We start from the raw sequence: 17,562 nt of genomic DNA, 5'->3' as shown, positions 1-17,562 counted from the left end.
GCTACTATGGGGCAATAGCAGTAGCTGCGTCTCTGCGTTGTTTCACTGAAACGTGGCTTAAGGATACGATTGTCAATGATTCCATCCGTATTCCAGGGTTCAATGAGCCTATTAGACTTGCCCGAGACCTTGATGTAACGGAGAAAGAAACGGGCGGGGGGGGTGTATATTTGTGAATGAGCGGTGGTGCAAAGACTACACACTCAGAGACTCCTATTGTTCAGAAGACATCGAACTCCTTTTTATCTCACTTAGACCGTTTTACCTGCCAAGAGAATTTGGTCAGATATGTATCACTCTTGTCTATATTCATCCCCGTGCGAATATGAAGGCAGCCGCGGGGGTAATATATGAGACAATAGCAAAGCAGGAGAATATTTATCCTGACTCGCCCAAGTTCATACTGGGAGATTTCAATGGATGTTCGCTTAAGCATCAGTATGTCACTTGTCTCACAAGACAGGAAAAAACTCTTGACTTATGCTTTGGAAACATAAAGGGCGCATATAAGAGCCACCAAAAAATGAAGCTTGGGAGTTCTGATCATAATGCTGTCCATCTGATCCCACATTACAAACAGAGACTCAAATCAAGCAAACCCGAAGTAAAAAACATTCTTAAGTGGAGTGAGGAGTGACTTTATGGGACATGTTTAATGACACATGTGCTGATCTTGATGAACTTGTTGTTGCACACTATATACAGTTTTGTACAGATAGTGGGTTTTGGTCAATGCCCACACCCCTGCCCGACCACTCCGGTCTGCCACCTCGGGGCGACTGACTCCCTCGCCACTCAACGGTCCTTCTGGTCGATCGACACGGTCACGACTTTTTTCTGTTCTGGCCCCACAGTGGTGGAATGAACTTCCCACTGATGTCAGGACAGCAGAGTCACTGCCCATCTTTCGCCGCAGGCTGAAAACCCACCTCTTCAGGAAACACTATCCTTCCTCTTTGCCTGGCCTACTTGTTGTTAACTAGTTGTACGAACTCTTGTTTTATTTTTGTATTGTTTTATTGGATCTTGTTTAGTCGATACACTTATTTGTTTTAGCTCGTGCTCATTTGATTTTGCCATTTTTGTCTCATCTGGTTAAGAAAGTAGGTAGCTGATATATTGCACTTTTACCTTAGCGCTAGGTATACTCTTGGTTGCTTGTTTTTGCAGGAAATGTACTTAAAACTTCTGGTGATTAGTAGTTTTCGTTCCCTACCTATGTTGAATACACTTATTGTAAGTCGCTTTGGATAAAAGCGTCTGCTAAATGACTGTAATGTAATGTAATAGTGTTATTCCATCCAAAAGGATCAAAGTGTTTCCAAATGATAAACCATGGATGAATAAGGAAATGAAAGAAGCATTATATAGGAAGAAACGTGCTTTTGAACAAGGTGACCTAATTCAAGTGAAAGCTATTCAGAAAGATATAAAACGGATAACCAGTGAATGTAAACACAACTACAAACTTAAGATTGAAAGGCAAATGAGGGATACAAATGTAAGACAAGCATGGAAGGGGTTGTATACAATGGTAGGAATAAAAGAAAAGAAAGAGGTCATCAACTAGTGACGATCTGTCTGGTTTTCTATAATGATATCAGGGTGGTTTTCTATAACGATATCTGGGTGGTTTTCTATAATGATATCTGGGTGGTTTTCTATCAGCTGCCATGAAAAGCATTCTCTAGCAGGGTCAGCCTGTGACTGAGCACTTGGTGTTCAGATAAAGCTTGTATTCTCACCATGTGACATTGGTGTAAAATGACTCCTCTGTGTTTGTATAGGTGCAAAACACATGCAGTTGGAGTCAGCCTGGGCCCTGACCAGAATCCCCTCAGGTACCATCCTGCCAACAGGCACTGTGCCCATCTTCATCTGACTACAAGGACATCCAGGAACAGGTTAGCACCTTTTTACCCACGAGTAACAGAGCAACACAAGTTTAGTCAGGAATTAACAGTCCAATTTAACTATCAGGGCGATATATGAACGTATGCTTTAGAGGAATGTCTAGTGCTGTGTGCAGTTTGGAACCCAGGATGTAAGGTGATGGAGACCTTTATTACACTAGAGGTGTATTTATGGAGCTGACTGATTTGTTTGCTGATTCCATGATGACACATTGAGGTTAGACAACACTCCATAATTAGGCGTAGCTGCATTGGGAACTCCTTATATTGTTATAGCTGACTCATGGTGACATGAGCGTGACATGAGAGGTCCGCCCGCAGGCCCGGGGGACCTCCTGTAAGCGTGGCACAGAGGCTATGAGCTTGTAGATCTGCTATTTTGAATAGCCAAAGAAATCTAAAAAATGACACAGATTCTTTCTTGGTCTAAATGGGTTATAATATAGGATAAATGTCTGATCACAATTAAGAGAAAATCGCAAATATTTTGCATTATCATCATAATCGTTTCCGTTCATCTGTATAAATTAATCTATTGAAGAATAGTGAAAATAGCAGATCTACAAGCTCACAACATGTCGCAAATCGATGTGTTGTGAACATGTAGATCGGCTACTCTCACAATGTTTTGACACTTTTTGAAGTATAACATTTTTAAATGCCTGTTTTGGCCATAGTACATAATGGTATTACTGGCCCCGGTCATTGTCAGTCATTTCTTTGTATGTTGTTGTTGTTTTATTTTGTTTACAAAGCCTAAAAGTCGGAACAGAAATGTAATTTCTTTAAAACTTTCCCTGAAAATATTCAGAGTTCACTACGTCAGCGAAATGCCAACCAAAGCACAGTGATGGTTGCATCTTCTGCATGTGTTCATGGTATTAAATACAGTGCAGACATGATCATTTCAGTTGGCAGTTGCTCATTTCTTCCAGAGTTCCAGAAAATAACTCATATTGTCATCATCAACACACAGACACTGTTCGTCTGCAGGCTTTTGACAGCATGGTATGAAGAGCATTTACGTGCGTACGAGTTGTGCACCAGTGGGGCAGGGTCTCTCACAGTCACACAGCTGTCTGAGCTGAATGAGGTTTTCCCCTTATCCTCCTATCAAGTGAAAGGAAATGTGTATGTGGCACTAAAGCGTTACATGATATTATGTTGAATGACAGTATATGGAAAGGGCACTAATTGTCTCCGCCAGGCCGTAAGGCATGGCGAGAGAGTATGTTTTGCACCCTGTCCGTCCGTCCGTCCGTCCGTCTGTCTGTCTGTCTGTCCGTCCGTCTGTGACCAGCTAATCTCTGGCTCCGTTGGCTTGATCGCAGTGAAACTCTGCAAACACACTCCCTGGATGCCAATTCAGAACCTCTGCCCCAGATTTTTCACATGGGCCTGTTATAGGGCCACCAGGAGGCCGCTTTTTGCAAGACACATTTTTTTTACAATACTCCTATAGATTTTGTCCAAACATCACGCGAATCAATACACAGTATCTCTATAGTCATTAAACGAAACGGGTTTTTCAGATTTTTCATATTCCATCCTGATTGGCTAAAAATGGCTTCCAAAGTTTGCAGGACTGCTCCGTTTTGAACAAAATGCCTCAAATTATGAACACAACATGCAATTTGCATGACATTTTGCACGCACATTCTCACTAGGCAGAGGAAGAAATGCCACTTGAAATTTTTCAAATCAGTCCCATGGTGGAGCTATGACAGGCCGATACATGTTTTTACCTATAATTGCACCGATCTGTGTACAACTTTGTAGGCGCACTCCCTAGAGGCCAGGGAAAAACCTTTGCCCTGCATTTTTCACATCTGCCTTTTGTAGCGCCACCAGGAGGCCAACTTATATAAAACACATTTTTGGATATTGCTCCTTCAGATTTTATCCAAATTTCACGCGAATCGGTACACATGCTCTCTATAGTCATGTGATCAAGACGGATCTGTTACATCTTTCATATTCCATCCTCATTGGCTAAGATTGACATCTAAAGTTTGCAGGAGTGTCCCGTTGTGAACAAAATGTTGCAAATCATGAACGCAGCGTCCGATTGCGGTGAAACTTTGCACGCACATTCGCACTACGTTGAGGAACAAATGCCACCCTTTTAACATTGGCCTGTTATAGCGCCACCAGGAGGTCTAATTTAGCTAAACCTTTTTTTTGAACAAAATGCCTCAAATCATGCATGCAGTGTCCGATTGCCGTGCAAGGCCTAAGAAGAAATGGCACCCTTTTCACATTGGCCTATTGTAGCGCAACCAAGAGACCACAATAACCTACCTGACCTGGCGGAGACCTGTGCTCCGAGGAGCACTTTTTCTAGTTATATTTGTATTCACTCTGTATGACCATGGACACCTATACGTTGAGAATCATCATCAATGAACATGACATAAGGAAAGTGTCACTGAATAGAAAACCAGAAACGCTTGAAGAGCTGAAGGTAAAAGTAACAGAAAAATGCCAACTGCAGGATGACTTCAAACTTCAGTATGAAGACACTGAATTCCATAATTCCGACGTCACTTCTGGGTCCAAAAGGAACCAGTGCCGTCCACTCTTCATTGTAAACAAACATGTCAGAACCCGTGAATCTTTTTACAATAACTACCTTTTTCACAAATGAACCAATGAGGGTTAAAAAGGGTCTTAATGATAATATCATAGACAGTAAAAAGTAGGCTAATATATATATTTATATACATATTTATTTATTATTATAATTTATATGTGTATATATATATATATATATATATATATATATATATATATATATACAATAACGATTTCCTCTTCTCTTTGTCGTTGCTAGGAAAGCGGTAGAATGACACTTTAGTCGTTATTTTAGTCTCAGATCTGTGAAAACAGCGAGGGAAACAGCACTGCGCATATTGGCAAAATACTAATCTGAGTTCCCAGAAGTTTTCGCCAGCTCTCGCATACAAACGGGAGGAACGAGGAACAAAATACACACTTGGACCCAGAAGTTGTTCTGATGGGGCGCAACGTCACGGCTTAACAACAGCATAAACAGAGAAAAGTAGTACGTTTTTTGGAGGTTGCTATAAATGGGGAGAGAAGAGGTGCCACTGCAGCCAGAGGCCTCAAAAGACCAAAAAGGAATGAGGCAAATTACTTACCGGATCTCCCTGACGGGAAGGATGAAGCTACGCTAGAGGAGCAGAGAAATTACCTAGTGGAAGAAATGAAAAAACGGAACCCCAGTGCAAGTGGCATTGCAGTAATGATGGACCAGACCTTTGCACTGCGGAGACGGGAGCTTGTGGTGGACGAACCTCCAGTGGCAACGATGAAGGAGCGGTGGCCAGCTTTTTTTAAAGAGAGACAAGTACTGATATTCATAGGCTTTTTTGTTTTGCCCTATAATAACATGCATTACATTTTTGGCTTGCACCATTAACCAAATGTTTTCCTAATGTACACACAGGTTCAAATGTATTTAGTCACTGTATTTTGTTCTGTGGTTTGCTGTGTTGTATAGGTTTATGCTGAGTTTAACAGGATCACCACCACCACACACCTAGAGACAGACTTCTTAGATGCTCTGGATCGCTACACACCACAGTTGGTCACTATCTTCAAGTCCAAGAAAGGTGCCATTAGAGAGAGATTGTCCGGAGTTGTGCAGCAAATTGACGGGGTAAGTCTACAACATGCTCCTTATATTTGTATTTATCATGACCCAGTTTATGTACAACCTATAACCCCAAATAGTACTTAAATAGCTTCCTGGCTGTATTATAGTGTTGGTGATTTATAATACATCAAGAGTTGTGATCCTTTGCTATTGTTAACTATTGATTGTTGTTGATAACTAAATGCTGTGGATTGTATTGTTTTAAATCACATCTCCAACCAGTAACGGTTCTCTGCACCATCAAACATAAATTGTGGTGACATGTGTTTCATGCTGTAACTGTACTGTAAGTTTTGAATGTCAGAACTTGAACTTTGTTTGTTCATTATCCACTTATAGAAACCAGACGTGACAGCGCTGCGTACGCTTGTTCTCCGAGGCCTCCCTCTTCTGCTTGGAGATGACCCCAGCAATTTCTACACCACTGCCTTGGTAAGTTCTCATAGTTACATCTTAAAGGTCCAGCGAAATGACATTTCTGTTCACTTTATTTTGATGTTTCAGTCTGAAACGGCCTCGCAACCAATCAGAAGGTTCCATCCCTTCAGGCTATGGCACGGTGGAATCTCACTCACATGGTGTGCAGTGTTGCTGTTAGCCTGCACGAGCACGCTGCTCAAGGGAGAGAGAGACTATACGCTGCTATAGGGAGAGAGAGACGGCCACTAGGCATAATGTTTGTTACCAAGTTGCTTATTTCTAACCTAAAATGTTTTCAGATACATATTTGACTGTGCTGATTAAGTTTACAATGAGTAATACACCGTCAAAAAACAAAGTAGGTCTACCAATGTTGATAAAGCTTCTAAATGCAGATGTGTGTAAAGTGTCTACGTTTCCCTGTTGTAATGTTGTTTTTGTTTGGTTCTATACAGGATTGTGACAGCCAAAGTGAAGACGCCTGGGCAGAGAGGTATCGGTGGGATTGCTCACTCGGTGCCACGCTATGAGCTATTTTTGAATGGCCAAAGTATAAGATTGGTAAGTAAGTACATTTTATTTATATAGCACTTCTCACAGAGGCTCACAAAGTGCTTGAGGATCTGGTGCTGTGTCCGTACCACCTCAGTTTTGGCTTTATGACAGAGGTTAGCAGGTCATCATGTGGACCTGATGGCTTGGCTGATCTTTTGCCGGACTTCCTCGTTGGTGACATGTTGGGTGTAGGAGATACCCATGAGTCTTCTGTAGCATCCCATCTCCATGCTCTGTATTCTCTTCTGTTAGGGTCCAAGTTTCACACAAGTAGCAGATCTACGAGCTCACGGTGTGTTGCGTCACTTGCCGAAGCATTGTGTGCTTGTAGATCTGCTATTTTCGTGCTACGCCGTCGAACACATAAAATAGGGAAGTATGAAATGGGGCTTAACTGGTTAAATCACAGTAAGCTCACACAAGATGGCGGCATTTGTGTTTAACTTTAAATTCAGTTGATGGACATGCATCCCATTATCACCTCTGCTTACCGTCTCTGTCATTATGTCCAAAACTGTTACTTTTCAGGATTCAAATTCAAAAATGGCAAAAATAGCAGATCCACAAGCTCGAAATGGTTGTTTTAGAATCACTTGCTTTTCCATGTGCACAGTACATCATTTTATTGAGGCATCTAAACAGCGACACGTATCGTTTCTGTCTCAGAGGTATCGCCAGATTCTATTTAACCAATATAAATCAATTTTTTTTCTTTAAATACACAAACATTAAATGCACAATTCTCACAGGGCCCTGCAGGCTGCGGGCCGTGGAACGCCAGTTCCACTAAGTTCCGCGGTTAATGCTAGAATAAAAAAGAAGGATGGATTACAGGGGCGTGTCCCAGCGTAGTACCGGGGTATTGCACATGCGCAGTGTTATCAGGAAGTGCACGACGGAGTGTTCCAGCAGAGGCGCTACATAAAAAACCCCAGGATCCCTTCTCAGTCGGTCGAGGTGTGTGTTTGTTGTTCTCTCCACTCAGCACCTAAACAGCTGGAGGTTTGTAATTCTAAAACACAAGTGGACTAAATGACTTACATAGTTATAAAGAACAACAACAAAGTGACATAAACCCCCATATCCAAGTTTGGGCTAATATTCATTCAGTGACATGCCACTCAATTGTGCCTATTATGGCACTAAATAGGCCTACTTGTTTTGGCCATATTAACATTTAATTTCAGCAAATAAAGATCTTCAGCAGGTCTCCGTGGCTACTGAAGTGACACAAAACAAACACTACCGTTTAAGGGTCACACGCTGCCATCTACTGAGCCTTTTTGTATGTTCAGGCAGGATTTTACTGCGCATGTGCAATACCCCGGTACTACGCTGGGACACGCCCCTGTAATCCATCCTTCTTTTTTATTCTAGGGTTAATGCGGCTCTGCTTCTGTGTTGCTTTTGACTAGTGCTTCTGTAGCCCCTAGAGGGCAGTAGAGGGTAAATAATGAGTGGAGTTTAGATCAGATCATGAAGGCAGCGTCTTATGGTTAAAAGAAAGACATATGGTCATTAACTACAGTGACTGCAACTATTAGTGGTGTAATATTCAAAAACTAAATATGTGATACAGTTTATCCCCTCCCTCGATAACTCCCACCTCTTTTTCTTTCTACAACCATTCTTCCCTCTGCTCTAAATGTTTCTGTAAAATGTCAGCTGCCCGTTTATATTTTTTCTATAACCCCTCCGCTGTATTGTCTGGAAACCCCGGGGAATAACCCCCCGAGCCCACCCCGCTCACGCACGGATGAGGGATCTTCAGTACTATGCTTTAGCTGGGATTTGAACCCGCGGCCCTTAGTACGGCAAGCGGTAGCAAGGTGTGCCAGGCAATATAGTGTGTGTTTCAACCCGGACAGGATAGAGGGAAGGACGAGGAACCGTGTCCGTCCTGCTCTCGCGTCCGGGTTGAAACACACAATGCATCCAACAACAACAACAGAGAGAAAGAGTGAACTGATACAGAGAAAGTCTGTGTTATAATATAAGTTTGCAGTGAACAAACCTTTGTGTAACTTCTGTCTGAGGGTGTCTTTGTGCGACAGTCTGTGTAAAGAGTGACAGGCTGGCACGTTGTGAAACGAGAGGAATTTACACACGACGTTCAAAGACTTTGCTTGTTTTTTTTGTTGTTTTTTTTGGGGGTGGGTGGGCTAATGAATGCTAAGCTAGCTTCAAGTACACTCAAGTGAAGACTAAAGTCCCACATTAGAGGTGTTCAAGTGTGTTCTACTCTGCCAGGATACATTATTGAGGAAGGTATGTTTTTATTGTTGTTGTTTAAAATAAGAATCTAACATGGGAGTGTTTGTTCCTTCAAAAGCTCTAAAAGAGCATTTACAGGTGGCTGCAATTCAGAACTGGTCCTTGTTCAGAAAAAGTCCTTTGCTATTGTTCTTTTTGATTACTTCTGGTTTATATGACGTTTTGGCATAGTATTGTACTGTATATCTGTCTGTCATTACATGTTTGCAGTGGTGTAAAGTAAAGTACATGTGCTCAAGTACTGTACTTAAGTACAATTTTGAGGTACTTTTACTTTACTGGAGTATTTCCAATTGTCTATACTTTTAATTTTACTCCACTACATCTCAGAGGCAAATATTGTGCTTTTACTCCACTACAATTATTTGAAAACTTTAGTTACTAGTTACTTTGCAGATATTAATTATTACATTATAAATATTTTATACCTACGCTATTTGAAAATAGCAGATCTACAAGCTCACAACGCGTCACAGCGCGACACGTTGTGAGCTTGTAGATATGCTACTTTCAAATATTTTAGTACTTTTACTTTTGGTACTTTAAGAACATTTTGATACCAATACTTTTGTACTTTTACTCGAGTCATTTTTCAATTCTGGACTTTTACTTGTAACTTCTTGAATACTTACTTGAGTACTTCTAACATTGCATTTGCAGTATTGATACTTTTACTTAAGTTAAGCAACATATTTGAGTACTTTTTCCAAGCACTGCATGTTTAGATGAATTGAGTACACAGGAAACAAGCCATAGCACTTTCTTGGGTTTTAATCCTTTTAGCAGAGCGTGTATAGAACTGTACTTTCTGTGCTTTTTTTCCAAACTGTTAATAAAGTATTCAATCAATCAATTGACCTGAAGGAAAAGGGGCATTTCACTATTATGGTAGTGAACCTGAACAGTGTTTACCTGAAAAAATAAAACAATGTTTGTATTATTAATAATATTCATATTATTAGTATTTCATTTGTACATCATTTATAATTATGTAAATATAATGTTCCTAAAAATCATTCTACTTGCCTTCAAGAGGGAAAATGAGATCAAATCAGAGAGAGGATTACATGAAGATATTAATTATATTTTCCACAAAATATTAAAGGTAGGCTAAGTGATTTGCAAATATTCAAATAATTGCAAAATAGCTCTATATTCTGATAGTACTCATTGCTATAGAGTGTTTGTTCAGTAAAAGGAGTCTCCTTGTCTCTCCAGCTCTTTATAAAACAGAAAATACATTTTGTTTCAGTTTCATTTCCATTTTGTATTCAATCAGGATCAGGATATAGATTAAACAAGTGAAATTGGAAGTGATGACACTAAGAAATGAGAAGACAAAATTGGAACTGGAACACTATAAAAATTAAGCTTAAAAATGGGTACTTTCTCCTGATTGGCTGAGATTTTGACACCTACCGGAAAATGTATTTTCTGTTTATTAATGAGCTGGAGAGATGGGGGGGACTCCTGTTACTGAACAAACACTCTATAGCAATGATTACTATCAGAATATAGTGCTTTAACCTTTTAACAAAATACTTTTTGTTTTAACCCAAAAATATCACTTACCCTACCTTTAATGACTGCAAAACATATTGAAGTGGAAACGAGCCTTAAAGGTTATGAATTATATATTATTATGTATTATTCAGGAAATGTTCTGTGATTACCATGTTACTCCTTTTTTGTTGAAATTAAGTGTAAGAGAAGTCTCTCTTAATGAAATCTGAACTCTGGGATTTGAATTGTTTCATTCCAGACTCTGTGAAGTCCAGACTGCAGGTTGCAGATGAACTCTCCAGACCCAGCCAGACCCGTTTCAGTGAAACAGGAGGAACCTGAAGACCAGCCAGACCTCAGTACGTTTGGTACGTTTGACTCTCTGTCTGTCTCTTTCTTTCTTCCCTTTTTGGGCGGTGTAGCCGCCCCTATAAGTGGGGTTGGGACACCTCATTAGTACACCCTTCTCTGTACTGTGATTGGCTTATACATTAGTACACCCCTACATTAGTACACCCCTAGCTGTACTGTGATTGGCTAACTATTCAGCACTGTGATTAACTAGCGAGACACATGATGAAATTAATAACCTATAAATAGGACTATGCACTTAAAAAAAAAACTTTTTTTTTAAGTGAGCTTCCATCACTGTGATGACCACTGTGATGACCACACCGCCCACTTCACACTGAGTGTGATTTTTTCCTAGCTTCAAGGTGTTTATTGTCACATGCACATACAACACAATTGCCAGCTGCACTATTGACAGTGAAATCATTGTGCTTTATCAGTGTGGAGTAAGATAAAATACACATTAAATAGGATAGAAAGGACATAGTAATTGAACAAGTCTGGTTAGTTATACAAATCCATAAGTCTGGATGATTGTTTCTGATCATATGGGCTTTTCCACTACACACTACACACAGTGCCAACTTTGACTGAATGCAGCTTCTTCCAACAGTTACAGTGAATAGTCCTTGGCTCAAATGCACCCGGCAAGAATTCATCTGACAGATTTTGGTGCTCAAACGCCTTTCCTTTAACTCCCCTTTTAAGCCACTTGCACACAAGATGTCTATAAATCTAATGGACAGATTGCCATGAAGCTTCCTCTGTGCATGCATGCTCCCTGGAAGATTAATCCTAACAGAGTGTCCCAATGACCTGATTCTTCTGGCGCCACCATCAGGCCAAAATAGTGACTAGAAAATAAGGCTATTTTGCCTTTATCTTCAGCAAATATTATTGTTATTCTTGACACCACGGGTCTCCAGTTATTAACCCATTAAGATCGGGAACGCATCTGTGTCATTTCTTTGGCCATTTAAAAATAGCAAATATACAAGCTTACAATATACAAGCTTTTAGATCTGCCATTTTTTTTTTAAAACGTAAAAACGTGTTTTTGAATACATATATACATTTCGCACTCAAATCTTTGCTTCTGGGGGTCCCTGGAACAAAGCAAATATTAGATGAGGTGGGGGTCCACAATTTACATATAATTTTGGGTGGTCCTTGACATGGTGGTCCTCGTATTATAGCAACATAAGTTTACATTACATTATATTTTTAGAATCCCCAGAAGCAAAGATTTGAGTTATAAATGTTCCCTTAAAAATAATATATAGATTCAAAGATTTGCAGATTTTGCACACATTTTCAAGATTTCTTTTCAAAAATATCAGATTTACAAGCTTGTATCGTGGCACTCGGTGCCGCTCTATGAGCTTGTATATCTGCTATTTTTGAATAGCCAAAGACATTTTAAAATGACACACATGCGTTCCCGGTCTTCGATTAAAGGAGGAGTTCACCCAAAAAATTACTTATTTTCTATCAATTAGACACCCCATGAAGCCTTGATTTCATGGATTTATTTTTGTTTTTGTGGCATTAAGACAATAATTTGATGACCGTGTGTATTTCCGGTAGGAGACACAAATAATCTACTTTGTGTATCCTACCGGATACATTAGCCGGTAGGACACGGGAATCAAATTATTTGCTTAGGAATGCGACAAAAACAAAAAAGAATCCATGGATTCAAGGCTTCATAGGGTGTGCAATTGATAGAAAATAAGTAATTTTTTGGGTGAACTCCTCCTTTAAGGTCCTTATTCACTTGCTTCATTTCAGACCAGTGTGTGGAGTCCAGACTGCAGGTGAAGATGAACTCTCCAGACTCATCCAGGGACATTTCTATTAAACAGGAGGAACCTGAAGACCACCCACACCTCAGTAGGTTTCATGTGCTCTCTCTCTCTCTTTCTTTCATTTTTTCCATCATTACAATATCTCTCAAAAACGTATATTTTTAGGGCGCTCGGGTGGCACAGTGGTAAAGTGCCTGCCCACCACCGCGGAGGTAGTGGGTTCGAATCCACCGTGGCTTTCTCTAGCGTCTTTACGAACACAATTGGCCCGTGTTCGGGGGAGGGAAGCCGGAAGGGGAGGGTGATATAACTGCACGTATTCCTACGCGCTGGCGGCGGAGCCTGTCAGCAGGGAGTTTTGGGGCGGGAGGAGTAGGACGAAGGCGCTACGTCCTGCTTTGGTCAATCAAAGTAGGTCATAGCTCACTTTGTACAGGGAACACGGACAAAGGATAAATATTTGTACATTTTAGGAATCCACTATTCACTATCATGTTATTGTTTTGCTCCTAGACATCCTGCACATGGTTGTGTGTAAAGAGGAGGTCTCTCCTGAACAGGAGAGGAGCCCCAGTCTGCTCCAGGAGAAACCAGAGCCTCCACAGATTAAAGAGGAACAGGAGGAGCTACTTCAAAGACCAGAGGGGCCTGTTGGGTCAATGTTGTCATTACTAGCAGTGAAAAGTGAAGATGATGATGAAGACATCTCTTCACAATGCTCTGAAATTGAAGTTAAGCTTGAATCTGACACTGAAGTTACTGAAGACAGTGATGATTGGGAGGAGACAAGTGGAGGTCAGTCTGTGTTAAATGCAGGGACAGGACTTACATGGGTGGGGAAAACTGGGAGTTGGAATAAATGTATTTGATGATGGAAGCTTTGAAGTTGTATGTGTACTCACCAATTTTAACCTGCCTCTCCTCTTCTCTCCTCCTCTCTCTCTCTCTCTCTCTCTCTCTCTCTCTCTTATCTTACAGGATCTTATAGTCATCAACAGTTTACCAAGACTTCAACTCAACCAGATGGAGAAAAACCTTTCAACTTTAAACATTGTAACACGAGATTCAATATCTCAGGTCACCTGAAGACACACCAGCGTATCCACACTGGAGAAAAACCTTTCCACTGTACGCACTGTAACAAGAGTTTTTATCGGTCGAGTCACCTGAAGACACACCAGCGTATCCACACTGGAGAAAAACCTTTCCACTGTACGCACTGTAACAAGAGTTTTAATCGGTCGGAAAACCTGAAGAAACACCAGCCTGTCCACACTGGAGAAAAACCTTTCCACTGTATGCACTGTAATAAGAGTTTTAATCGGTCGGATAACCTGAAGATACACCAGCGTATTCACACAGGAGAGAAACCTTTCCAGTGTGAACATTGTAACAAGTGTTTCAGTGAGGCAGGTAACCTGAAGACACACCAGCGTGTTCACACTGGAGAAAAACCTTTCCAGTGTGAACATTGTAACAAGTGTTTCAGTGAGTCAGGTTCCCTGAAGACACACCAGCATATCCACACTGGAGAGAAACCTTACCATTGTAAACATTGTAACAAGAGTTTCAGTAAGTCATCTGACTTGAAGATACACCAGCGTGTCCACACTGGAGAAAAACCTTTCCACTGTACATACTGTAACAAGAGTTTTAATTCTTCGGGTAACCTGAAGACACACCAACGTATCCACACTGGAGAAAAACCTTTTCACTGTGAACATTGTGACAAGAGTTTCATTAAGTCATCTGACCTGAAGAAACATCAGCGTATCCACACTGGAGAAAAACCTTACCAGTGTAAACATTGTGACAAGAGTTTCATTCAGTCAATTGGCCTGAAGAGACACCATCGTGTCCACACTGGAGAAAAACTCTTGCCACAATGTTAACAGTGAGAGAAGAGTTTCAGTCAGTAAGTGCTCTGAAAAGACATCAGTGCATTCACACCAATAGTCCAGGGGCCAACACTGATATTTTGACAAATTGGTACCACCTGAGGTGGCTGTAAAGTTTTTGTATTTTTGTATTCCTACATGTCTCTAGTTTATATTTTGGTATGATACATCTTCCAATTCAGTAGCTTAATGACAGTAATCACTACCTACCGGCTAATGTATCCGGTAGGAGACACAAAGTAGAATCTTTGTGTCTCCTACCGGAAATACACCGGGGCATCAAATTATTCAAGGCTTCATGGGGTGTGCAATTGATAACTTCTCAGATTTTTGGTGTTTGCAAAAAGACTGCTTTCCATAAGCTTGTAAAAGTTGACCCTCCTTCGGTCTAGGGTGGTCATAGCTGAATGGGTAGAGAGTCCCCCTGGGAAACTTAAAGGAGGACTTCACCCAAAAAATGATTATTTTCTGTCAATTGCACACCCCATGAAGCCTTGAATACATGGATATATTTTGTTTTTTGACGCAATAATTTGATGCCCGGGTGTATTTCCGGTAGGAGACACAAAGATTCTACTTTGTGTCTCCTACCGGATACATTAGCCGGTTTAGAGTGATTACTGTCATTAAGCTACTGAATTGGAAGATGTATCATACCAAAATATAAACTAGAGACATGTAGGAATACAAAAATACCAAAAATGTACGGCCACCTTAGGTGGTACCAAAATCTGCCTTGGCCCCTGGACTACAAGGGAAATAATGTCCACTATAAATTACTTCAGTGGGAGGATCAAATTAAACAGCTGTATGTTGTCAGGGAGTTGAATAGACAGGCAAAACTATCATGGATATTTATTCTGCTCCTGTCAACAGAAGTTTCCATTAGGACTCGTCTTTTGGAGACATATCCCAGGTCTTTTGTTTTCTTTTAAAAAAAACTCATAACCATTTTTTAAGTGTTTTATGTAAAAAAAAATATATATATATAATTGTTTTACCTTGAGGTATTTTAACTGGAGACCTTGCATTAATGAAGTATTCATGTTATTATACCACAATAGAAAGAGAAGGTGAAGTCACACCATTGAAAGTAACAAATGAAAACCTCCCAATGTGGCGCCACCTGTCCATTGAACTCCATTGAACGTTCCCTTAACACATTGACTGCCTAGATCGAATTAATTCGATATTAGCTTATCATCACTTGCCTGGCAAGATCAAATTAATTCGATATTAGCAAAAAAATATTTTTTCAAAAAAAAAAAATCAATTTTTATTTTATTTTATTTTTTTACTTTTTTTCTTTTTTTTGGACCCAAAGACCAAGGAGATATGAATTTTCGAAGATCTTTACTCTCATCCACTTCCTTGTTAACTTAAAACTTTAAAATTTTGTATCTCGGCTCCTGAGTACTTTTTTTTTCCCATTGAAAAATCTCTGGCATGAATAACAATAGGCAGTGAAAATAATTCTGGCAGTCAATGTGTTAAGCTATAATATAAATGACCATGTAAACGATATCAATTGTATAAAGGTAGAACAGTTTTTCTAGAATCTTAGTTTTTATATTATGATTTAATGTCATTTTGATGTATTAGATTACATGCACAATGAATGGGGCACTATTTCAATTATTAAATAATCAGTTAACTAAGGACACAATACTTTGCATGTATTTTGTATTACTTATGATGTTTATACACTTAATGTAATGGCTATGTTGGCAGGAATTTCACGGCGCCCACGACGGCCATGGCCCTCTCTTTGGCCGTGTGCCCCTCGAAAAATGACAATGGTATGACGTCACGTCGATACGTATCGTCATGTTTCAATATCGAGATCTATCGCAGGATTCACTTTAAAAAAGGGTGAATTCTTACCCTCCTTCAAAACCACCATAAAAGAGCACCTGTCTGCGATTTGTCACTGGTCCTAGTAAAGTCTAAGCTTAACATCAAAAATTACCCCCCCCCCATTTTACAGTACACACTTTATTGATACTAGTGTTGATATCTTGTATATTATATTCTTGTATGTCTTTAGATACCTCGATGAATTGAATACACAGGACCACAATGGAAACAAGCCCTTAGGGCTTTTGGTGTTATCTGGTGCTTTTAGCACCATTGTATCCACAAGTTTCCTAGGACGTTGTGGGCATCACTTCCTGTCGATTTGATCCAATGAAATTCAATGATATCCAATGAAATCGACAGGAAGTGATGCCCACAACACCCTAGGAAACTTGTGGCTAATCGTACCACTGTACTATTTGCAAACTGTTAATAAAGTATTCAATCAATGATTAGGTACACCATTTTAGGTCGGCCTTTTTATTTTATTTATATGTTTATTTGACAGGGACAATACACAAAACAATTAAGTTATAAAACATGAAACCGTTGCATTGTATATGGGGTTTATAGCCAAGGCTAATTTGCGACCAGTCCCTGGTTAGACCTTGCTAATATACAAAATATATACAAATATCTACCTAGTAAAAAATTGGACTCTGGCCCATTGAATTACAATCAATCTATCTTACAGAACTGTTTCCTGTTTCCCAGAACATTCTGGTACAATAACCAAACTCAGAACTATTTGGAACATGCATTGCTTTGAAATAACTTGTGATACTCTTACTGTGTCACAGTCTGAATATACCATACAGTCTGAATTTATCATAGAAATATTGATATAGTTACATAGTTTGAAAATTATATGGTTAACATGTTTAATACATGGTATGTTGTTGTGTCATGTAACATGGTATGTTGGTATGTTGTATCCTGCATTTCTATGAGACGTGATCAGACCTGTGCAGCATCAATGTGCAATGATGGAAGCTGTTGTAGGGCTGACTGTAGATTCATTTTCTGATTAATTAATTGAGAAGCTATTATGTTTTTTCTCTTTGATATTAAATGACATCAGCCCTATCTTATATCCTATCCTGCACACTAGTGTTGTGCAAGACTTGTGGAAAATATCTGATCTACAAGCTCTAAATACATCGCACCGTGACGCGTTGTGAGCTTGTAGATCTGCTATTTTCAATATTTTTTACCTGTAATGACATGGCCAAAATAAAATTTTTAATCATTTAAATTGATTTAGTTGGATTAACTGTTGCACTCTTAGATGGATGTTCTGGTCT

At 39.8% G+C, this 17,562-nt stretch overlaps 1 protein-coding gene across 1 annotated transcript in view; it reads left to right on the top strand.

Annotated features, from left to right (window-relative positions):
• Positions 1-10,607: 10,607 nt before the first annotated feature.
• The window catches only part of LOC311040528 (uncharacterized protein), a gene marked incomplete at its 3' end in the record, with an annotated part of 24,039 nt that continues 17,084 nt past the window's right edge, over positions 10,608-17,562 (top strand). Inside the window, exons 1-2 of the mRNA XM_084050859.1 lie at positions 10,608-10,712; positions 12,487-12,588. Coding sequence (XP_083906985.1) covers positions 10,634-10,712; positions 12,487-12,588 — 181 coding nt within the window. The 5' untranslated portion in view covers positions 10,608-10,633. The remainder of the gene's footprint in view (positions 10,713-12,486; positions 12,589-17,562) is intronic.

This window comes from Gymnoscopelus microlampas, assembly GCF_963454915.1.
Source record: "Gymnoscopelus microlampas genome assembly, chromosome: 24".
Taxonomy (NCBI): domain Eukaryota; kingdom Metazoa; phylum Chordata; class Actinopteri; order Myctophiformes; family Myctophidae; genus Gymnoscopelus; species Gymnoscopelus microlampas.
The sequence above is the reverse complement of the archived record's forward strand: the minus strand, read 5'-3'. Positions and strand labels throughout refer to the sequence as shown.